Source organism: Cebus imitator, unplaced genomic scaffold (assembly GCF_001604975.1).
Source record: "Cebus imitator isolate Cc_AM_T3 unplaced genomic scaffold, Cebus_imitator-1.0 Scaffold127, whole genome shotgun sequence".
Classification (NCBI taxonomy): domain Eukaryota; kingdom Metazoa; phylum Chordata; class Mammalia; order Primates; family Cebidae; genus Cebus; species Cebus imitator.
In genome coordinates this window covers 3,830,994-3,856,460 of record NW_016107442.1, presented here as the reverse complement: position 1 = coordinate 3,856,460, position 25,467 = coordinate 3,830,994, and the positions used below count along the sequence as shown (strand labels likewise).

General features: G+C 36.7%; 1 protein-coding gene across 11 annotated transcripts in view; it reads right to left on the bottom strand.

Annotated features, from left to right (window-relative positions):
* Positions 1 to 25,467, bottom strand: part of LCORL (ligand dependent nuclear receptor corepressor like) — a 189,901-nt gene that overhangs the window by 4,720 nt on the left and 159,714 nt on the right. For 7 of the 11 annotated variants that reach the window (XM_037742775.1, XM_037742773.1, XM_017540575.2 and 4 more), the window contains one exon: positions 19,362 to 19,388. The exons of 3 other annotated variants lie outside the window; for them this stretch is intronic. In XM_037742775.1, coding sequence (XP_037598703.1) covers positions 19,363 to 19,388 — 26 coding nt within the window. In that variant the 3' untranslated portion in view covers position 19,362. Of the gene's footprint in view, positions 1 to 19,361; positions 19,389 to 24,932; positions 24,985 to 25,467 lie in introns of all 11 variants that reach the window. One more of the 11 variants, XM_017540563.2, reaches the window with a different exon arrangement.

The window sequence follows — 25,467 nt, the reverse complement described above, 5'->3', positions numbered from 1 at the left end:
GTAATTATCAACCTTGTAAAAACATTTAGTGGTAGTAGTGTTTGGACCTCTAAACTTTAGTGTACATAAGGTATTTATCCTTAAAATACAACAGTTTTATCTCCTATCTCCTTATTGAACTAAATACAATGAACAATGCCACGTAAACTGTGTAACTTGAGAGGTCACATAGTACCGGAAAAGTAACACTGCATATATGGATTACATCAATATACATCAGAAAAGATATTTAACCTTGTTAAAGGATTCAACCCCTTAACCTGCCCTTTTGTGGATCAGGATGAGAGCCACTTTGAGGAAAAAAAGGGATCAACATTTGTTGAATGCCTCTTATGTTTTAGCCACTTTCACATGTTTTGTCTCATTTGAATTTCATAAAAGCCAAGGTTGGTTTGCTTATCCTCATAGTAAACAACAGAATCAAGTCTCTGAGAGTTAAGTACAAATATGCCTGAGGTCATACAGTCACCTGCCTGGAACTGGAATACAGCCCTTTCTCTTTTCCTTATGCTTGTCTACTAGCTTTCTGATGAGGCTGGAAAATCCTCAGGAATTAAACTCATGGCCAGCTCATCAGAAGCATGTGGCATCCACAGGATACTAATTCTTGGTTGCCGATTTCAAAGACTTTTTTACATTGCTGGGAAAATTGGCTTATTTGGATTTACATTAGGTTGGTCAGATCTCTTCAACATTATTTAATACACACACACTGTTCTGGACTGGTGTCTTGTTCCACAAGTTTATAAGCACAGTCCCATCTGTTCCTAAATGTTCCCACCTAGGGAACCTTGCTCACCACTCTGCTTAAACAAACCTTACCCATGTGTAACCCAATCTCACATCTCAATTTGCTCTTAGTAAAACATTGCATTGGGTTGTGAACTACTTGGGGTTCTCATTTACTGTTTCATGTCTAGTAGTCTGATAACCCCCCTCTAGATCTGAAGGAAAGGATGCTAACATTCTTTTCTTTGTGAAGATAAGCACAGTGCTAAATACACAGTACCTACTCAAAAATTCAATGAACATTTATAAATAGCCTGTTGTGAAACATCTGGAGCAGAGTGTTACTCTTCAGAATCACAGAAACGTGACAGTCAAAAGGGGAGCTAGTCTACTCTGTGTAATGCATATGCCATCCCTAGTTTTAAATATTACTTCTAGTCAGTGCACATCTTCAGATGTGAATCCTTAACATTTATAAGCTATTCAACAGGTTTCTAGTTCATTTGATATTTAACTATGGTTAGTTCACTTGGACTACATCATTCCTAAGCTTTCTCCAACTGTAACTCTACAAATTTTCCTATTAGCAATGAGGCTCAGTGTCTCATATTTAAGTGACTTGCTAGAGCTGGGAAATGGGAGCATCCAGACTCCAGTAGATCCCTCCTTGCAACCTCAACTAACAGACTCATATGCCATTCAATAAGCCAAATCCATTATATCCTGTTTTACCACCACTAACACCTCACTGCATTCTCTCTAAACAGTCCCAGTCCCACAGAATACAATTTCAATTTGTATAAATTGATACTAGACAAAATGACAAACTATCAAGTAGCTTAGTATGCATCAAAAGTAGTAAACCATAAACCATTTTTTGAAAAGTTAAAATGCACGTGATTAATAAATAATATATTTAAAGTAGATGTGACAAATGAAAGAGCTCCAAAATACAATATTTTCATATCAGAAATAACTGACTTTAAAAAATTACATTAGTTACTGTTATTAAAATGAGATCCTCAGAGACCTCATTTTTGTTTTGTTTTTCATGTTAGCAAAACTCAGATAAACCTGTAATTTTTTCCTTCCTCCAAGGACTGCTAGTCTTCATATTTTTATTGCTTGTATTTTCAAAGCAAAAGTTTGATGTACACCTTTTTGAGAAACTCAGGCAAGCTATAAAAATACAATTATATTAATCAAGATAGTTTGGTAGGCAAGCATAGCAAGTATTAAACTCCAAAAAAGAAAATGAAGGCATTGAACAAATAATCATGGTCATAAATAAAAACAAATTTTGTAGGTTTTTTTGCTATTTGTTTGACTAAGATGTTTTCTCCAGAGAAGAATAACTACATGATTTTCCTTTTCAAAAAACTTAAGGCAGTTTTCTTAAGTAACTTCTAGAATGGTATACTATAAATTTGGGTACACAGATCCTACAAGTACACAAAACTATACTTACCTATGGGAAGAAAATGTCAGTTTTGAAAAAAAGGCTATATTTACTAATTTACAGCTTGACATTTAATTCATATATACTTAAAAAACAGTGGATATGCAAAGTTTGGGCAGTACTGCTCTATGGAATTCTTAGAAGAATGCAACTATCTTAGGACATGCTGGAACCAGAGGCATTAGACCATTACCGTAGAAAGTACCTTTCTTGATGTTTGTTTTTCGAGATAGGGTCTTGCTCTGTGGCCCAGGTTGGAGTGCGGTGGCGCCATCACGGCTCACTGCAGCCTCCAACTCCTGCGCTCAAACAATCCCTCTGCCTTGGCTTCCCGAGTAGCTGGGAATATAGGTGTGTGCCACCACACCCACATAATTTTTAAATTTTGAACAGACAGGGTCTTGCTGTATTTCCCAGGCTAGTCTCAAATTCTTGGCCTTAAGCAGCGCTCCTGCCCTAGCCTCCCAAAGCACTGGGATTATAGGCGTGAGCCACCATACTTGGCCAGATTTTATTTTTTTAAGAGATAGGGAAACTAAGGGGTAGGAAAATAAACTGCCCCTTTTTTGAGTCTTCTAAAACCAGATGTATGTGGACTAACATAAGAACCTGGCTCTCTGATTAGTACTTAACTGATGTTCATTTCAATTCCATTTTCAACACCAGAGTCAATGAAACTATTTAACATTTATTGAGGACCCATTAGAAAGTGCTTTTGTGATATAAAGATGAGGAAGACACAGTCATTGCTTTCAGAGAGTATGCAGTCTAAAGGATTTTCAATAAATACATTTGGAAATTAAAATTTTGACTAGTTAGGTTTAATCTCAGGGATTTGCCGTATAATCATACACATTTGTACAAAGTGGAAAAATAAACGTTCTCAACTTTTGATGCCATTTTTATACAATGTTTTTGGTCTTTTGCATTTTTAAAATAGATAATACATTTGCAAAATTAAAAACATCAATCAGTACATAATCCCAGCACTATAGGAGGCTGAGGTAGATGGATTGGTTGAGCCCAGGAGTCTGAGACCAGCCTGCGCAACATGGCAAAACCCCTACAAATAATACAAAATTAGCTAGGCGTGGTGATGTGTGCCTGTAGTGCCAGCTACTTGGGAGGCTGAGGTGGGAGGATTGCTTGAGCCTGTTGGAGGCTGCAGTGCGCTGAGATTGTGCCATTGCACTCCAGTCTGGGCAACCCTTATCTCGAAAAAGAAAAAACGTCAATCAATCAGTGAAAAATGTCATATAATGGAAAGAACTGCCTGTCAGTGCTCCTAGCCCATCTTTTGGGGCAGCTATTACCATTTTATTGTCTTTTCTTCAGATAGTCCCCTCACACTGAAATATGTAGGCATCTGTATTTCAATTCTCTCCCCTTACACAATTCTACCATTCTATATACTGTTATGTATCTTGCTTTAAAATATGTATTTTGGATATTGTTTCATATTTGTACAATGAATTCTCAATTAACAGCTACGTAGAATTCCACTTTGTGGATAAATCACAATTGATGTTATCAGTTCTCAATTGACAGAATTTTGGCTGTATTAATCTATTGTATAAAATAGCAGTGATGCATTGAATATTCTGACATGTGTTCAGGTATATCCATAGAGTTGATTAGGAGTAGAACAGCTGGGCCAAAGGGTGCTTTTACATTTTGATATTATCAAAATGCCCTTCAGAGACTGTGCCATTTTACACTTTGACCAACCATGTGTGAAAATGTCTTTCATTCCTCTTACTCTAACCAATAATGTATAATAAAACTTACAGATCTTTGAAATCTGATGTTAAAACGTGGCATACCATTGTTTGAATTTGCATTTCTCTTATGAATAAAGCTAAGCATATTTTAATGTTTTAGAAGCTATGCTTCCTTTTTATGTTTTCTTTGCCAATTAGGATAATCTTTTTCATGTAGTTATGAAAATTAATCCTTTGTTGTATAGTGATTCATGATCCCACTCTCTTTCCACCCTATCCAGTTTATTAGTTTATATCTGCTTATGGCGATTTTCTCATGAGTCCATTCTAAATTCTATGTCATTAGATTTATCACTCTTATTTTGTGGCTTCTCTGTTTCATAAAATGATTAGAAAGCTGAAAGCAGCAGCAGTAAGTCATCTGAGAAAATGACTTTATGAATCTATACCCTGGATTCTAATAAAAGCTCAGCAATAGTATGTATACAGTGGTACTCTTGAAAATAGAGTTGGGGAAAAGAATGTAAAGACCTGGGCTCAAGTTCTGACAATCATCAGCCTATGACCTCAGACAAGTAACCTTAACTTCCTGCCTCATTTTCTTCATAAGAAAAAAAAAGAAAGACACTTTCGCTGCTTACCTTATGAGTTGTGACAATTTAATGAGAGCCTATTAACATGCTTTTAAAACCATAAGGAACTCTATACAAAGGTTTAATTTACCATTGCATATTCTGGTGAAAAGAAAAAGAAGTGGGAAAAGTGTTTATCGTAAGTAAGGCCTCTTCTCTATCAAACTAGGAAACTAATGGAGGTGAGGGTTGAACAAGGGCATGGGGAAACTGAAATGGTTACGAAGGCATTTAAGCCTATTTTCAATTCTTCAGTAATCTCATGGACCCAAAGATAGAGTCCATCTCCACTACCTGAATGGTAGTTTATAGACTATGTGCATTTGCAAAGTGTAAAAGATGGAAACATTTTGAGCACCATAGAAATCCAAAGAATTATCATTTGTGATTTAAGTTAATGATTATTGATAAGTCTAATCTTCACAAAAGTAAAAATATCTAATTCTAATAATTTAAACTTGTATTACTGGAGATATGCAATGTTCATTTCTGTCATGGGGCAATAAACTTGAGTGTTAGCCAACTCTTGCAGGAAACAACTGTTGGTGTAACTAAGACAGGTCTGAAAACATCACTTACAGAGCAGTAGCTACATAGCAGGCAGTGTACTAAAAACCTTTTTTTTTTTTTTTAAACATTACCATATTAAATCCTAACAGCTATTCACTGACGATCAGAAAAGTAAAATGACTTACCCAGCCACACAACTAGTAAATGGAAGTCTCCAGGGCCTATGATCTATTATCTTGTACTGTACTGCATACTAACTCTTGTATTGTTCTAATTCTGTCATGATACTGCATGTTAATACTCATTTTTTTTTAAATGGAGTCTTGCTCTGTCACCAGGGTGGAGTGCAGTGATACAGTCTAGGCTCACTGCAACCTCTGCTTCCTGGGTTCAACTGATTCTCCTGCCTCAGCCTCCTGAGTAACCAAGACTACAGGCACGCTTCACTATGCCCAGCTAATTTTTGTATTTTTTGTAGAGACGGGGTTTCACCATGTTGGCCAGGATGATCTTGATCTCTTGACCTCATGATCTGCCAGCCTCGGCCTCCCAAAGTGCTGGGATTATAGGCGTGAGCCACTGTGGCTAGTCAATACCTGCTTTTCTATTCTCCAGAATGCTTAACATGTGAGATTAGTGGACAAGTGTCTGGTTTATAGGTTTCAAACAGAAAGATATGCCTAAGGCTATAGTTGTAACTCTATCCAGGAGAGTTAAATATTTAATACATGAAGTCTTCTCATGGCATTAACTAAATAAGGAATTGCTACTCATATCCTTCAATTCCTGAAGGAGAATAGTGTTAGGGCATAGACTGACATGTTTTTGAGACCTAACAGAATATTCTTTAGGTCAAACGTTTCAGGGAACACAATCTTTTCAAAGGGAGAAGTCAGCCATATCACAGATAAACGGCTCTGGAACAAGATTTGGACTTGGAACAGTTAATGTACCTGATGCTGTCAAATTTGAACTCATCTATTTAACTCCAAATTCTGGATGAGGCTACTTTCTTCTGGAATGGTGTCTTCTAAGTGTTACTACAGTAAAAGTTTACTGACTAGCTATTATGGCTCAGCTCTGGCCTATAGCTTGATGTCCCCACAAATCTATCCAAATATCATGATAGGGTTGTTAAGTGCACAAATCTAGATGGGAGAACCTTCATGAAGGTCATATCCTTCTCTCAAACCCTCAACCAGTACCTACTTAAAATATTAGTAGTATATATAAAAAGGGATGGTATCTTTAAGGGTTTTGCAGCTTGGTACCGGAGGCAGGATGAGAAAGTATTCAGAAATTACCAGAATAAAACAACAGCATGCCATAAATATAGAGTAACTAAGGACTAAGGGATTACAGAGAAGGGAAAGATTCATCACAGCAGAGTGGGGAGACAAGGGGAAGAAACATTTGATAAAGGTCTTTAGGGATCAGGGATGTTAGTAAGCTGAGGCAGAAGGAAGATTTGTAGAGCTTGAGTTCTGATCCTGAGTCCAATCACTGGCCAGCTAAGTGCACACTTCTTCATCTTTCTAAGCTTCAATGAAGATAATGAAAGTCACTACCTTTTATGGATAATGGGATTGTTAAATGAATTTATGTAAAGCACTTGGCATAGAGAAGAGAATGCACATAAAATGCCCAGCATTTTGACCGGACACATAATAAGAACACAATAATTGTGAGTTAATGTTAGTACTATTAACAAAATATAAGCCAATCAAAGGTACCTGTGTTTTCACTGGTGATACAGTATGGCAGATATGTGTATGATTTGTTTCTGTACTTTGTACCATATGTACAATATGTACCATATTTGGTTTTTCCTGTAATTCTCATAAACAGATATGATTTAATTTGTATAGACAGATAATACAGTTGTTTACTTTTGAGTCCCTGGGCTTAAGGGAGACCAAAAGATCTAGCCAGGTAAGCACAGTTTGTAAGGGTGACCATGAGGTCTAACATTTGAATAAATCCTTTCTTTTGGTTGGCAAACAGTTAAGTTTAGGTTGTAGTTGCTTTTTTTTTTTTTAATTTAGTTTTTCTCAAAATTTTCCTTTGGTAGCATACTGATGAATTTAAAGCCTTTGGTAGATTAATTAGAAAATTAAAAAAAGAAAAAATTTTATAGGCTTTTTCTTTACTTGTGATTATTGTATTTGGAGTAAAAGAACATTATGGTTAAGAATGAGACTTTGAAGACCAACAGTCTTGGGTGACAAATCTAGATTTGCAATTTGCTACAGCTAATGTTAGGAAAATTATATTTACTTTGTTTTGAATATAAAGGTGATACAGAGATTGGCACTCTGGTGCATAGCATGTGCTTAATAACTGGAAGTGTTATACCATTAGAGCAAGCCATGGCAGTCAGGAATTCACAAGAAAATATCTACAATAAAAGTAGTTTTCTAATGAGAAATGAGAGAGCCACCTGAATTTTTAGTTGAATGGAAATGAAGGAAATCATAGTTGGATTAATGGCAGAGAACCAATAGTCTTCAGAAATTAATGAATACTGCACTGTTTTGAAATTCAGAAATGATCCTTGGCCATGTAGGAACAAAAAAGACTTTCCCTGAATTTCTTAATGAGCTTGTTTATGAAATTAGTGCAACACAAGTGAACTGTCCCTAAAGCAGTATCTTAAATAAGTTATTCAAATAACCAGTAAAGATATATGATTCAGCTACCTTTACTGAATAAAAGAATAAAAAGAATAAAAATAGGAAGCTTTAGCAATGTGAAATTAAAAGCAATTAGCAAGTTGTTGATCTAAAACAATGCCAGCCAACTGTAAAAGACTGCAGAAACTGACATGGTTTATAATGTTCTGAGACCCTGTTTGCATCTACCTTTTTAAGAACTTACCAATGATCATAATCTTTCTCTTTTTCTATATACTATCAATATCAAATTGATTGCATTAATAGTCCCAACTCTTTACTCATCCTTAAATTTACTTTCTTTGCCCCATAGTTTTGCAGTGTTTTCCCATTCTGCCTTATCCACGTGATTTGCTCTCACCAATAGCACCTTAGCAAATATGATGGAAGCTGAAGCTTGAGAAAATTGCTTGGGCAAACCTGCTGAGTTAGTGTGAGGGACACATGGACCAGAGATAAATGTCCCACCTGATGGTCAGCTAACACCAGGTCATATGAGGGAGCCCAGCCAAGATCAGATGAACATCCTAGCCTTATCTGCCAATCACAGACTCATGAATGAAATAAAAAATGCTTACTTATTTTAAGCTAATAAGTTTTGGGGTAGCTTGTAAATAGCATTATTGTGGCATAATAAACCATCTCTTTTCAATTGAATCCTCACCATGATGCTTAACGAAGTACAAGGTCTCCCATTCTTTAAAAAACAAATAAAAAACAAGACTTTACTCCATCGTTTTTCTCAAGGTAACAGTTTTATAACTAGATTACTTTAAGGAGTTATCCTATACTTTCTGTCACCATCCTTAGCTCTTCATTCCTTAAGCTATTCCAGTATGGCTTCTGGTGCTTTTACTCCATGAAAATAACACTTACTAAAGCCATGAATGACACTCACATTGATAATTCCAATGAATTTTAGTTTTTGCCCCCTTGGCAGCATTCAATACTATTGACCATTTCTTCTGCTATGGACTTGTGTTTCTCCTAAATACATATGTTGCAGCCCTAACCCTAAAAGTGACTGTAGTTGGGGACAGGACCTTTATGAGGTAATTAATGTCCTAAGAGTGAAGCTCTAATCTGATAAGGTTGGTGTTCTTATAAGAGGAGGAAGAGAAACCAGAGGTTCCGCTCTGCCATGTGAGGACACAGCAAAAAGGGGGCTATTGAAGTCCAAGATCAACCTGCTGGACCTTGATCTTGGACTTCCCAGCCTCCAAAACTTTGAGAAAATAATTTTCTGTGGTTTAAGCCATACAGTCTGTTATTTTTTTGCGGTAGCCCAAGGAGACTAAAGTACCGTCTTTCATGAAACTCATTGCTTTTGGCTTTTGAGACAAAACACACTTTACTCTTGCCTCTTTCATACCAAGTCATCTTACTTTACTTGGATAATAAAGCTTGGAATTTCTCAAGGATGAGTCCTAGGCTTTCTTTTCTCCTTTATTCTATACACTCTCTTTAGGGGTCCTCAACCCTACTCACAGTTTTAGTTGTCAATGATATCCTAGATGTCTCAACCCCATCCACAGCTTATGCATTACTTACTCAGAAAGGATTACCCTGACAGCTCAACCTAAAGTAGCTCCCCCTAGAAACTCCTATCATCCAATTTCATTAACACAATTTATCACTGCTTTATGTTTTCTATTATTGTTTTTCTCTCTTACTAAAATACAGACTGATGAGAATAGAGATACTTGTTGGTCTTGTTCAGTATTTTATCTGCAGTACTTGGCACATAGGAACTGGACAAATATTTGCTGAAATAATAAATCTGATTTCTACTTCTGGCCATGATGAAGTAATAGGGTAGCAGGGACCAGATCTGTGGCTTACTGCCTGGAGAGTTTTCAGGCTGCATGATAGGGAGAGAACCCCAACAGAACTTGGAAATATTCTTGAGCTGGGGAGAGAGTGACTGGAGTTCACGAAGTCCCAGGTGACTAGAATCTGTGGGTCAGAGTATAGGAGAGAGATGGGGGTAGAGGGAGAAAGGAGAGAAAGAGTCAGAGAGAGATCTGCGGAGGATTTTCCTCAGGTCTAAAGATAAATAAATACTGATCAGTGGATAAGTATTTCCCAAGTCTGGAAAAGAATCAATGAAAAGAACCAGGTAATCATTTTCTGAAGGCTCTATAGAACTAGATATAATTGACCTTCTGACACATGGAGCATTTAGTAAAGTCCTCAGGTGGGTACTGGATTGCCTCTATAGTGAGGTTAACTTAGTTAGCCCTAGAGCAGGGCTCCTTTTTTTGTGAGATGGAGTCTCGCTCTGTCACTCAGGTTAGAGTGCAGTGGTGTGATCTTGGCTCACTGCAACCTCCGCCTCCTGGGTTTAACTTGCCTCAGCCATCTGAGGACCTCAGATTACACGTGAGCACCACCACACCTGGCTGATTTTTGTATTTTTAGTAGAGACGGGGTTTCACCATGTTGGCCAGGCTGGTCTTGAACTCCTGACCTCATGATCTGCCTGCCTCGGCCTCCTAAAGTGCTGGAATTACAGGTGCGAGCCACTGCGCCCAGCCCGAGCAGGGCTTCTTAACATCAGCTTCACTGACATTTGGGCAGGTAATTCTTTGTTGTGGGGGGCTGTTCTGGGTATTATAGAATTTTTAGTAGCATCCTTAGATTTTATCCACTAGATACCAATAGTACCTTCTCAATGTGACAGTACAAAGTGTCTCTGTCCATGACCAAATATCCTCTATGAGGCAAAATCATCCCTAGTTGTGAACTACTGTCTGAGATTAAAGGCTGTTCTGGCTCTGCCCATCAATGCTTAAGACTTGAAATAATCAAAATGTTTCTTAATAAGTGAACAGTGTCCCAGAACAAAGCCCAAGAACACATAACATTGCAAAAATTCCAGTGTACAACAATACAAAATTCACAACATCTGGCATCCCACCAAAAATTACCATGCATGCAAATAAAAGGAAAATATTCATAATGAGGAGAGGAAAATCATTGAAGAATAAAGAAATAACACAGATTGTGAAATTAGTACATGAGGATGTTAATGCAGATATTTTAAATACACTTCTTTAGTTCAAGAAGTTGAAGAATGTGTAAGCATGACACGGATAAATATGGTAGTTATAAGGAATACTGAATTTGAATTTCTAGAGTTGGCATACAATTTATGAAATAAAAACTATCCTAAATGGTATTAATACCAGATTAGACAATGCCAAATAAATTATTAGTGAACTTAAAAACACAGGAAGAATACTGTGCAGAATGAAAATAAAAAAATAAAAATGAATCGAGTATCAGTGACCTGTGGGATAAAATACATGTGATTTACATTCCAGAAGGAGAGTGAAGAGGGACAGAAGTATATTCAAAGCAACGATGGCTACAAAATGTCCAAAGGTGATTAAAAGCATAAACTGACATATTCAAGGAGTGCAACAAACTGCAAGCAGAGAAAACATGAAGACAACCATGCCAAGCCCTTTGCTAATCAAACTGTTGACAACCAGTGATAAACAGAAAATCCTAAAAGCATCTGGCGGAAAAAAGAACATACAAAGGAGCAAATAGAAGAATGACATACCCATCTTCAGAAACTATACAAGCAAGAAGCTAGTAGAACAATATCTGTAAAGTACAGACAGTCTCTGGCTTAGGATGATTCAACTTAGAATTTTTCAGCTTTTCAGTGGTGTGAAAGTGATAGGCATTTAGCAGAAAACCATGCTTTGAGTACCCATACAACAATTCTGTTTTTCAGTGTCAGTATTCTATAAATTACATGAGATAGCCAACATTTGATTGTAAAGTAGGCTTTGTGTTTAATAGTTTTGCCTAACTGTAGGCTAAGGTAAGTGTTCTGAGGACAGTTAAGGTAGGCGAGGCTAGGCTATGATATTCCATAGGTTAAGTGTATTAAATGCACTTTTGACTTACAGTATTTTCAACTTACAAGGGTTTATCGAGAGGAGCTTGAACTCCATCATAAGTTGAGGAACATTAGTACTAAGAGAAAAATATGGTCAATTTTGAAATCCATATTCAGGAAAAACATTTAAAAAAAGAAATACAGACTTTTCTAGACATACAAAGGCAGAGCGAATTAATCAACAGCAGACCTGCACTACAAGAAAGGAGGTCATTTGGGCAGAATAAAAGATATCAGATAGAAATCTGGATCTGTACATAAGAATGAAGAACACCAGAAATGACAAATTCAGGGAAAAATACTTATTTTCCTATTTTAAAAATATCTGAATAAGCATGTAAAGAAAAAATAAGAACGATGTACTGTGAGGTTTATAACATTTACAGAAATAAAAGCACTGCAGATATACGGTTATAACAACTTCAGCAAAGTTTCAGGATTAAAAAAAATCACTGTACAAAAGTCAGTAGCATTTCTATATACCAACAACCATCCAAGCTGAGAACCAAATCAAGAAAGCAACCCCATTCACAGTAGCCACAGAAGAATAAAATTTTTAGGAATTTATTCTTTATTCTTAGGTACAGTTAACCAGAGAGGTGAAAGATCTCTATAAAGAGAATTACAAAACACTGCTCAAAGAAATCAGAGATGACACAAACAAATGGAAAAACATTCCATGATTCTGGATAAGAAAAATCAATATTGTTAAAATGACCAGATTGCCCAAAGACTTTTAGAGATTCAATGCTTTCCTATCAAACTACCAATGACATTCCTATGGAACCAACAAAGAAAGGGAATAGCTAAGACAATTCTAAATCAAAAGAACAAAGCTGAAGGCATCACATTACCTGACTTTGAACTATACTACAAGGCTACTGTAATAGTCCATTTACATGCTGTTGATAAAGACATACCCAAGACTGGGCAATTTACAAAGAAAAGCGGCTTAGTGGAGAACTCACAGTTCCACGTGGCTGGGGAAGCCTCACAATCATGGTGGAAGGTGAAAAGCACACCTCACAGGGTGACAGACAAGAGAAGAGACCTTGCACAGGAAAACTCCCCCTTAGAATAACCATCAGATCTCGTGAGACACTCACTACCACAAGAACAGCACCAGAAAGACCTGCCCCCATGATTCAATTACCTCCCACCAACTCCCTCCCACAACATGTAGAAATTCAAGATAAGATTTGGGTGGGGACACAGCCAAACCATATCATTCTGCCCTGCCCTCTCCCAAATCTCATATCCTCACATTTCAAAACCAATCACGTCTTCCCAACAGTCTCCCAGAGACAAGGCAAGTCCCTTCCACCTATAAGCCTGTAAAATCCAAAGCAAGTTAGTTACTTCCTACATACAATGAGGACACAGGCATTGGGTAAATACAGCCATTCCAAATGGGAGACATTGGCCAAAACAAAGGGGCTACAGGGCCCATGTAATTCGAAAATCCAGCAGGTCAGTAAAATCTTAAGGCTCCAAAATGATCTCCTTTGACTCCATGTCTCATATCCAGGTCACGCTGATGTAAGAGATGGGTTACCATGGTGGTCTTGGGCAGCTCTGCCCCTGTGGTTTTGCAGGGTATAGCTGCCTGCTGGCTGCTTTCATGGGATGGTGCTGAGTGTCTGAGGCTTTTCCAGGTGCACAGTGCAAGCTGTTGGTGGAGCTACAATTTTCGGGTCTAGAGGACTATGGCCCTCTTCTCACAGCTCCATTAGGCAGTTTCCCAGTATGGACTCTGTGTGGGGGCTCTAACTCCACATTTACCTTCTGCACTGCCCCAGCAGATGCTCTCTATGAAGGCCCTGCCCCTGTAGCAATCTTTTGCCTGGGTATCCAGGCATTTCCATACATCTTCTGAAATCTAGGCAGAGGTTCTCAAACCTCAGTTTTTGAGTTCTGTGCACCCACAGGCTCAACACCATTTAGAAGCTGCCAAGGCATTGGGGCTTCTACCCTCTGAAGCAGCAACAGCCTGAGCTGTACCTTGGCCCGTTTTAGCCACAGCTGGAGTGGCTGGGATGCAGGGTACCAAGTCCCTAGACTGCACACACCACAGGGACCCCATGAATCAATTTCTGCAATTCCTTCTAGGCCTCTGGGTGTGGATGGGAGGGGCTGCTGTCAAGACCTCTGACATGCCCTGGAGACATTTTCCCCACACTCTTGGGGATTAACGTGTGGCTCTTCGTTACTTATGCAAATTTCTTCAGCGGGCTTGAATTTCTCCTCAGAAAATGGGTTTTTCTATCATATTGTGATAAATTTCTATCACAGTGTGCAACTTTTCTGAACTTTCATGCTCTGCTTCCCTTATAAAACTGAATGCCTTTAACAGCACCCAAGTTACATCTTGAATGCTTTGCTGCTTAGAAATTTCTTCTGCCATATGCTCTAAATCATCTCTCTCAAGTAAAAAGTTCCATAAATCTCCAGAGCAGGGTCAAAATGCCGCCAGTCTCTTTGCTAAAACATAACAAGAGTCACCTTTACTCCAGTTCCCAACAAGTTCCTCATCTCTATCTGAGATCACCTTAGCCTAGACCTTATTGTCCCTATTGCTATCAGGCTTTTGGTCAAAGCCATTCACCAAGTCTCTAGGAAGTTCCAAACTTTCCTACATTTTCCTATCTTCTTCTGAGCCCTCCAACTGTTCTAACCTCTACCTTTTACCCAGTTCCAAGGTTGCTTCCACATTTTCAGGTATCTTTTCAGCAGCACTCCACTCTTGATACCAATTTACTGTATTATTCCATTTACATGCTGCTGATAAAGACATAACTGAGACTGCGCAATTTACAAAGGAAAGAGGCTTGATGGAGAACCCAGAGTTCTACATGGCTAGGGAAGCCTCACAATCATGGTGGAAGGTCAAAGGTACATCTGGTGGCATGACAGGAGGAGACAGCTTGTGCAGGAAAATCTGCCCTTATAACCATCAGATTTTGTGAGACTTACTATCATAAGAACAGCATGGTAAAGACCTGCCCCCATGATTCAGTTACCTCCCACTGGGTCCCTCCTACAACACATGGGAATTCAAAATGAGATTTGGGTGGGGACAAAGCCAAACCATATCAGCTACAGTAACAAAACAGCATGGTACTGGTACAAAAGCAGACACATAGACCAATGGAACAGAATAGAAAGCTGAGAAATAAAGCTGCACATCTAAAACCATCTGATCCTTGACAAAGTTGGGGAAAACAAGCAATGAAAAAAGAACTCCCTATTCAGTATATGGTGCTGGGATAACTGGCCAGCCATAAACAGAAGATTGAAACTGAATCCCTTTCTTACATCATATACAAAAATCAACTCAAGATGGATTAAAGACTTAAATGTAAAGCCTAAAACTATAACAATCCTGGATGATAACCAATGAAATACCATTTTGGACATAGGCCCTGGCAAAGATGTCATGATAAAGATGCCAAAAGTAACTGCAACAAAACGTAAAACTGACAAAAGGGAACCTAATTAAACTAAATTATCAATAGACAACTGACAGAATGGGAGAATATTTGTAAACCATGCATCCAGCAAAGGTCTAATATCCAGAGTTTATTAGATGAACTTATAACAATTAACAAGCAAAACCATATCATTCTGCCTTGGCCCCTCCCAAATCTCATATCCCATGAAAACGTGGGCAAAGGGGCCAGGCATGGTGGCTCACGCCTGTAATCCCAGCACTTTGGGAGGCTGAGGTGGGCAGATCACCTGAGGTCAGGGGTTTCAGGCAGCCTGGCCAATATCACAAAACCCTGTCTCTACTAAAAATACAATAATTAGACAGGTGTGGTTGTGAGTGCCTGTAATCCCAGCTACTTGAGAGGCTGAGGCAGGAAAATCACCTGAACATGGGAGGTGGAGTTTGCAGTGAGCTGAGATTGTGCCACTGCACTCCGGCCTGGGCGATAGAGTGAGACTCCATCTCAAAAAAAAAAAAAAAAAAAAAAAAAAAAAAAAAAAAGAAAAAAAAAAAAACCACACAAAAAAAAAAAAAAAAAAAAAAAAAAAAAGAAAGCGGGCAAAGGACATGAACAGACACCTTTCAAAAGAAGATATTCATGCAGCCAACAAGCATATGAAAAAATGCTCAATATCACTAATCATTAGAGAAATGTAAATCAAAACCACAATGAGAGAATGGCTATTAATAAAACACCAGTCAGAATGGCTATTATTAAAAAGTCAAAAAAATAACAGATGCTGGCAAGGTTGTGGAGAAAAAGGAATGCTTATACACTGCTGGTGGAAATGTAAATTAGTTCAACCATTTTGGAAAACTATCATTGGACCCAGTAATCCCATTACTGGGTGTATACTCCAAGAAATATAAATCATTCTACCATAAAAGACACATGCACATTTATCACATTATTCACAATAGCAAAGACCTGGAATCAACCTAAATCCCGTCAATGGTAGAATGGATAAAGAAAATGGGGTACATATAGACAATGGAATACTATGCAGCCATAAAAAGCAATGGGATCATGTCCTTTGCAGCAACATGGATGGAGCTGGAGCCCATAATCCTAAGCAAACTAATGCAGGAACAGAAACTCAAACACTCATAAGCATTCTCACTTATAAATGGGAGTTAAACATTGAGTACACATAGACACAACGAAGAAAACAGAAAGTGGGCCTACCTGAGGGTGGAGGCGGGTAGGACGGAGAGGATCGAAAATCTACCTATTGGGTAGTATGCTTATTACCTGGGTGATGAAATAATTTATACACCAAATCCCCGTGACATACAATTTACCTATATAACAAACTGTACATGTACCCCTGAACCTAAAATAAAAGTAAAAAAAAAAAAAAATTCTTGGCCACCCATGAAGTACTATATTATTATTTGAAGGTAGAACTCTAAGATAATGATGTATACTATAAACCCTATAGCAACCACTTTTTTTTTTTTTTTTTTTTTTTTTTTTTTTTTTTTTTTTTTTTTTTTTTACAGCGTCTTACTCTGTTCCCCAGCCTGGAGTGCCATGGAATGATCTTGGCTAACTGCAGCCTTTACCTCCCAGACTCAAGTGATCCTCCTGCTTCAGCTCCCCCAGTAGCTGGAGCCACAGGCATGTGCCACTACACGTAGCTAATTTTTGTAAAGACAGAGTTTCACCATGTTGCCCAGGCTGGTCTTGAACTCCCGGGCTCAAGTGACCTTCAAAAGTGGTGGGATTACAGGCATGAGCCACTGTACCTCACCAGCAACCACTTTTTAAAAAGCAAATCAGGAAATTAAAAAAATAATAAAACACACTGTATGATCCAAAAGAAGGAAGGAAAAGATAAAAAAGGGGAGAACAAATAGTAGGTGGGATAAATAGAAAATAGAAAGATGGCTGATTTAAATCCAACCATATTAATGGTCACATTAAATGTAAGTGGTCTACTGAAAAGGCAGAGATTGTCACACTGGATAAAAGGCAAGCTTCAATTATATATTGTTTAATATAAGAAATCAACTTTAAACATAAAGACATAAATAGGTTAAAAATAAAAGTATGTGAAAAGATATACTATGATAACAATAGTGAGAAGCAAGCTGGAACAACTCTAGTAGTTATGAGATAAATTATATTTTAGAGTAAGGAACATTTTCGGGATTAAAGAGAAGGTTAAATTCATAATGATAAAAAAGCCAATTCATAAAAAGTATCTAGCAATTCTAAATGCATATACACCTACTTATAGAGCTTCAAAATACATGAAACCTAATAGACCTGAAAGGATAAACAGAAAAATCCACAATCATGGTTGCAGATTTTGACATCCCCCTCTCAAATACAGATAGAACAAGTAGACTGAAATTCACCAAGATGGAAAAAACTTGAACAGCACTATCAATCATCTTGCTTAACTAACATTTATAGAACATTTCACTCAGCAGCAGTAAAATATAAATTATTTTCAAGAACACACAGAACATTTACTTAGATTTGCATAGATTCTGGGCCATATAATACATCTCAATAAATTCAAAAAACCTGAAGTCACACACAGTATATTAGAATTAAATTAGAAATCAGTACCAGAAAGACATCTGAAAAATCCCTAAATCTTTGGAAACTGAACAACGTATCTCTATGTAGGGTCCTGCCATGTTGCCCAGGCTGGTCTTAAATTCCTGGGCTCAAGTAATCCTCCCGCCTTGGCCTCCCAACGTGTTGGGATTACAGGCGTGAGCCACTGCGCCCAGGCAACATGTCGCTAAATAATCTATGGGCTAAAGAAGAAATCACAAGAGAAATTAGAAAATATTTTGAATTTAATTAAAATGAAAATAGCAGAGCCAAATTTGTGAGATACAGCTGAAGTAGTGTTTAAAGGGAAATTTATAACATTATGTTCATATTAGTAAATAATCTTCCTTCCAGCACTGTAACATTACACTTCTCAAGGTGTAGTTCCTGGACCAGAAGCGTAAGCCTAAGTATCACTTGGACCCCACCCCATATCTACTCCATCAAACTCTGTGGGTGGATCCAAACAATCATTTTAACAAGCCTTGCTGAGGACTCTGATGCACACTAAAGTTTGTGAACCACAATGGTCTAAGTGTGGTTAGGTGTCTTGCTCTACACCTTTCTTTACAATGCAACTAGGGAAATCTTCTAGAAAGGAAAATCTGATTATATCATATCTTCCCCATCCACTTCCAATTTAAATCTCTGCTCTAAGTGCAGTGAGGTGCCACTGAAAGCAGACAAACTTCCTAGCACGGCTCATAAGAACTTGTACAGTCTGTTCCTTTACTTCCCAATCCTCCCTACATCTGACATCATCTCTCTTTCTCTCTTGACTAGACACACTGGCCATAACTTACACCTCTAACCTGCCAAGAATCACATACCTCAGCATTTTTTTCACATCCAAATCTTTCTTCCTACCCTACTGGCTCTCTACCATTTGGCCTAGTTAATTCCTACTCACCCTTCACAGCTTAGCTTAATGGCCCTTTGATCTCTTCCTTCACTTGATAAAATTTCCCAAAATAAATTCCCATAGCACCACATACTGAGAATGTAGCAGATTTGTGTATTTACTCAATGTCTGCCTTTCCAAATAAACTTGAACTATGAGGGTAGGAACCATAATCTGGTTTTGCCCCCCACTATTTTGCATGTGTCTAGCATACTGCCTAGTGTGCAGAAGACCAACACTTTTGAATAAATAAAAAAGAATGTATAGGAAGAGGTTTTTAAAATCTAGCTTTCTATGTCTGCATAACACAGAAACAAAGTAAGAAATAAATGCATTTTCCAGGCTGCCTGGAACGAGGAGAAGGAAAAAGAAGACAAGGTCCAGTTTAAATAAAACAAACACAACCAAGAAAAAAAAAAGTGAGCAAGACAAAATCGTTCAGACACCTATTCTTGCCTTTTTTGTTTGTAATTAAACTATAGGTGAATTCACTAGACTTAAAGTTATGGTAATCACAGAATGCTCAGCTCTGTGACAAGAAAACTGTTACTGCCCAGAAAAAAATGAGAAGAAAAAATGGTAGTCAGGAGAGCTGACCTAAGAATTTGGAATTCTTAAGAAATAGAGAAGGAAGGAAAAAGGAGAAAGAGAACATTTAGACCTCGAGGCAGGAATTTATTATGGTGTGAAGCACTGAAACCAATCTCTAGCAGGTGGTAGCAGCTGGTTAAAGAAGAAAAGGGTGACCCTTGAACTTACCTCAGATAGAGAAAGCAGGTCTGGAGGCTGCAGGGAGAGAATAAAGATTTACAAAACAGAATACAACTGGTGCTCATGGCTCCCCCAGCACCACTCTGCTGAATAAAGACAGATATTGACCCATAAAGATCAAACAAAACAAAACAGCTAACATGTCAAATACATTGTATTGTATTGAGGGAGGGAGTGGGCAAAGGGGAAGAAGTGGATGGGGTGTTGGGGATGAATGAGGTAGCATGACTTTAATATATTTTTTAAAAGCCAACAACTTATTATTCCTTTTTTTCCCAAGCCACACCATATCAAAATTGTAATGATATCAACAGGGTCAGCAAACTTTTTCTGCAAAAGGACAGGTAGTAAATATTTTAGACTTTGTAGGCTTTATGGTGTCTGTTGCAACTATTCAGTTCAGCCTCTGCAGCACAAAAACAGCAATAGACAATATATGAGTGAATGATCATCGCAGTGTTCTAATAAAACTTTATTTACAAAACAGGCCATAGGCCAGACTTCCCAATTTAGAGAACTAAATCTATGTCTGAAAATAGTTCTGTTCTCTACAACCACTAGTATGTTGAATCTGCCAAATTATGTTTCTTACTAATTATGTTGCCAAAGTAAAAACTTGAAATATCTTCTAGATAAATTATTTGAGTTACTTTGTGACTTAAACATCTAACACAATGCCTGGTAAATAAAAAGTATCCAATGTTTGTTAAATAAACAATGGTGTTCTGTGAAAGATATGGGGCAATTAGTAAACAGAATATCCTGAAAATTTAGTAATAGTTGAGAAAGCAATGGAATGTAAAATATTCAAGAAAAATTCTATGAAAAAACATCAAGACAAAGACTGTTTAGCTGTTTTACATTTTAACAAAGTATTATGGCAAAAGTTAGACTCTTTAAAACCTAAACTCTTCTCTTACCCAATTCCTAAGAAAACTACAGGGGAAAAATTCAAATGTAAACAGAATATATCTATTAAAAATTCCTCAGGGGGTTGGGTGTAAAAAAATCTTATTTCATTAGAATACTTCAACGGAGTCAAGTCTTAATCGTTTTACTTAAAGTAATAGAGTTATTTTTATCTTGTGTTCAGTGTTCAACATATGTGTTAAAATGTCATAAGCAAGATCAGAGGAGTATGTATGGTTAGTCTTGGTTTCCGGTAGTTGAACTTTCACACAGGTTTATAACTGATGGCTGATTTTTAACTATGTAAAACCAGAATTCTGAATGGGAAAAATATAAATTCAGTTATTTTTGAGGACAGAGGGTAAAATAGAAGAAGCTGACAAACTTTTTTTTTTTTTTTTCAGTCATCTCAGAATTTGATTCAAAGTGTCAACTGAATTCCAAATTTTTATGGGAAAATTTAATGTTTTAGGATGAGTACTATTATTATGATAGCTTCAAGTCTATATTAGGTTATTTTAGACTTAAAATTTTACTCAGAGGTGTCCAGAGTCAGCTTATTTATATTGAGATGTTTATCAATTAGGAAAAGGCATATACTTGCTTTGGGAACTCAAAAGACACTGATATTAAAAAGGTCTATATTATTTTCAACAATCACACTCCGTTTTGGGCCATTATCATCTCAAAAATCATCTCCTGCAACTGACCCTTCACACATCACATTTCCTGCCCTGCACCCCCTGAATCTACATTGTGTGCTATTATTAGAAAAGATTCTCCAGAACTCTACTTTGATCATATAGCTTTTCATTATCCACAGAAGAGATACATTCTTGGCTGGATCTCTTTGTCCTGTTATCCCCACTTGGTGAAACTATTATTAAATGTAAGGGCTCACCTTTCTTCAGGCTTACATTCTGGCAGCTGAGGTAAAACCAGTTGTTCAATCCTGTATTTTTTGAGACAGCTATTTCAAACCTTGTCCATACTCCGCAGTTACCCAACCCTACATATTACTCTTGATTACCTCAATTCATAGAAAATGGACTCTAATATCTCAGCATTCTGCCCACAAATTACCGATTTGCCTTCCCACATACTGTTCCCACTACCCTCTTTTTTTTTTTTAAGAGAAAAGTGACCCTTTAGCTAAGACCAATCTCTCTAGCCATGTCCTAGATCTTATACCCAATAATCTACACAGGAGCTTCACTCTATTTCCATTGGTTGCCATCTCATTTCTGTATCTTCAATCTTTTATTCACTATTAGCTTTTTCCCATTAGCATATAAATATATCTCTTTTATACCTATCTTCAACCCCAGCTTAATCTAGCTAACCTTTTTATATTCTCTCCATTCATGACCAACTATAGTTTTCTGTGCGAATTTTCTTTCTCCTCCTGCATTTAATTCATCTAGACTTGAATATGACTTGTGCCTCTATTAGTCCACCAAAGCTACTCTTTCTCAAACACTAAGATAAACCCTCGTTGCTATATTCAATGCAACAGTTTCAGGCTTGTCTTAGTTGATTTCCTATAGACAATTTACATTGCCTTCTCCCTTCTTAAAACACATTTCCATTCCCACACTCTCCAGGCTTTCCTCTTACTTCTCAACTACTCTCATTAGTTTCCTTTTGTATATATCTTTCCTTTTCCCTAAATCTTTGGGGCTGGCTCTGACTTCCTAGGCTCTTTCAATCTTACAATGAGTAATCTCTTCCACTCATGATTTCAGTTATTTGTTGATTCACAAATCCTTAGCTCAGGCCTTTTTCTTGGGAAACAGATCTCTATGTTTAGGAAGCATATTGATAACTGCTTCTTAAACATCTTTTCTTGGATATCCCACTAAACACCTCAGATTTCTCATATCTGAAAGTGAACTCCCAGTTTCTATCTCAGATCTTACTATCATCTACCCAGAAGTTCAAGGGAAAACCTGGATGTTCTCCCTTTATTCTTCTCATCTTTAAGACACTGATTTTACTTTATAGATCTAAAATCGATTCTTTTCAATTACTGCCACTATTAGAGCTTAAAACATTTTTTGTTTCATTATCTGATACTGACCTTACAATACTGGCTATGCTTCCCTCAGCAGCTTCATGGTTTACCATTTTCCTACTCCTTCTGATCCATGATTCCTATTTTATGCCTCAGATCTGAAAAATTACTCAATATTCCACATACGCTTGCTCTTTTTAAAAAATTTTTGAGACACCTAGGTTGGAGCACTGTGGTGCAATCGTGGCTCACTGAAGCCCTGACCTCCCAGGTTCAAACAAGGTGTGGGCCACCACACTGGCTAATTTTGTTTGTTTGTTTTGCAGAGATGGGGTCCCACTATGTTGCCCAGGCTGCTTGCTCTCTTTTGTCATCCAAATTTTCCATGTCGTTTGCATTGCCTGAAACAACTTCTAATACATAGGCATCCTTCAAGCCTCAGCTTAGATGCAAAAATGTAGGAAACCTTGCCTAATTCCCTAAATCTGAGTTCAAGTTCCTTTAATGTGCTCTTACAATTCATCGCTCTCTTTCTGATCACAGGAGTTATCATCCTTCTACTGAAACTGCCTATCCATTTTTCTAATCTTCATGACATGGTAATTTCCATAAGAGCAACAACCATGACTTTAACCATTCTATCCCCTTAAAGATAAAAATCCCACTTAAAAAATGAAATACATTCTATTTATTGAGTAAATGATGTAGGTCTTGTTTTCTCCCTTAGATGGAAGGGAACTATTTGAACCTTTCACAAGGCCTAAGAGCATATTGTAGGCATTCATTAAATACTTGTTGAACTAAGAATAGAATAGGATTGCATTTTACTGCCTCCTTTCCATGTGCCCACTTGATACATACAGCAGTACAAATGTGGTGAAGTATAAATTTAAAACTCATAAATTATATCTGGACAGTTCATCTCAAAATGTACAAAAACAAGATATCAGTGATAGAAGCAAAACTTTTCATCAATAGAAATTTCATTACATACATTGCCTTAGAATTTTTTCTAGAAAAGTCCAGTTAAGTCTCTTAAACTCCAGTCACTAATTTATTCTATGAAGAAGAAAAACACAAATAAAACTAATAATGAGTTTTAGCATCATTTCCAAAAAGGCAAAAAGAAGTATGAAATATCAAGAATAATGAGAAAAAATAATACTTTAACATTAAAAATCAGATAAATATAACAAATATTTCTATAAATACTTTATAAAAATAATGTCCTTGATTGACTAAAAAAAAAAAAGAATGTTAAAAAATAAAGAAGGAAAGTTATCAGTGAAAGATAAATAAAACTGTAAGCAGAACAGGAAATAGTACTAGTAATTTTAAAAATGAGAAAGATCAAAAACAGCTCCTCATATGATACTAAAAATTTTAAAACTGCCCAAAAGGATTTTGAAATTAATTTGAAAAAGTAGTAATTAGGCATCTTCCATCTTATTTTTCTAGGATGATCTCATATTTAGTGGGGTGAATAATCACATTAAAATAAGCTTGATATTTATTTCTTAGGAAGATACGATGATTAAGAAGCTTAAAGGACAAAATACGGTTCTGTTGTAAAATGAACTAATGCATTTACTTCTGGCAAGCTGTAAGAGCATGAAATGAGGATGATATAAAGAATTCAAAATGAAGTTTTACATTTTATTCTCCATTCATGACAGTCTTTAAGAAATATGTGTGTATATTTTCAGATGAATTATAATTAAAAAACAAAAGCACTATCAGGTTTTTTGCCTCTCTTTTTCCTAACATGACATTTGATATTTTTAGTTATCCCAAGAACAAGAAACAGAGGTTATTTTTTTCAGTTTTGATTCATCTTTTATAGTGGGAGAATCTACTTTGGCCAACCTTTAACATTTTAATCATTGCATGTTAGATACTTGAAATTTTAATCATTACTTTCTGAAATAGGTTTTAAAGTTATATACTTGAATAACTGAATCTTGGGGGCCATAAAATCATTAACCTATTAAAAATATAGAATTAACTGCTTTTACTATTTTAACATAAGACCTGATGCTACCTATTTTAGCTTTTAAACAAGTTTTAAAAAGAGTAATAAAAATAAAACCAAAACTTCCCCAACTTCCCCCCAAAATACTCCTAAAATATATAACGATGCAACTATATATCTTTAAATTTTCAAATGTAAAATTTCTCTCATGTTAAGCAAGTGATCAATAAGTACTTCCATAGTCCTAAATATCCTATGCTGTTGGAAAAGGCTACATTGGCAACTATAGTGTTCCTATCTTATTTTTACTAGGTTTTAGCAGGGCTGCCCAATCTTTTGATTCCCCTGGGCCACACTGGAAGAACTGGCCTGGGCCACACATAAAATACACCGACACTAACAATAGCTGATGAGCCAAGAAGACAAAAACAAAAACAACAAAAAGATTCAAGCAAATCTCATAATGCTTTAAGAAAGTTTACGAATTTGTGTTGGGCCACACTCAAAGCAGTCTTGGGCTGTATGTGGCCCACGGGCTGTGGGTTGGACAAGCTTGTAGGGTCCCTGAGTCTCCCTGAGGCACCAATCTCAGGTCAGTATAATCGAGTAAAGAATGTAATTATTTGCTAAGGTATTCTGGTTTGTATTTTGAATTTGGCATTACCTTAACAGTAACTTGTATATGGTTCTTTCTCTCTTGCTAGGTTATGGATTATCTATGAAAAAGAATACTCATCTTTATATCTGTGGAAAAGAGCTCAATGCCTAATATCAAAAAACTACTCAACAAGTTTGCTGATTTATTTAAAAAACACTGTTGCTTCAAATAATCAGTCTTAAAGTGAGTTCCAAATGACATAATAACTTAATGGTTGATATGAGATTCATATCCTAAGATAATATGTTGCAGTCTATGAATTTAACAGATAGTCTTTACTTTTTTAAAAACATGGTCTCATAGTTGTTATTGATTTCTCAAGAGAGTAAATATTCATTATAGTGCAGTAATTTTTAGTTACTTGGTTATATTTATCTGTCAAACTGCTTACTGATTTTATTAGATCAAATGTAGAAGATAACATCTACATTATCAAAATAATACATTTTAAAGATCGTCTCTGTTTCTACTACATATATTTTTATTTGTGTGCAATCTTGGACATATTAAGAGGTGGGGAAGCGCACTGGTACTTTTAGCA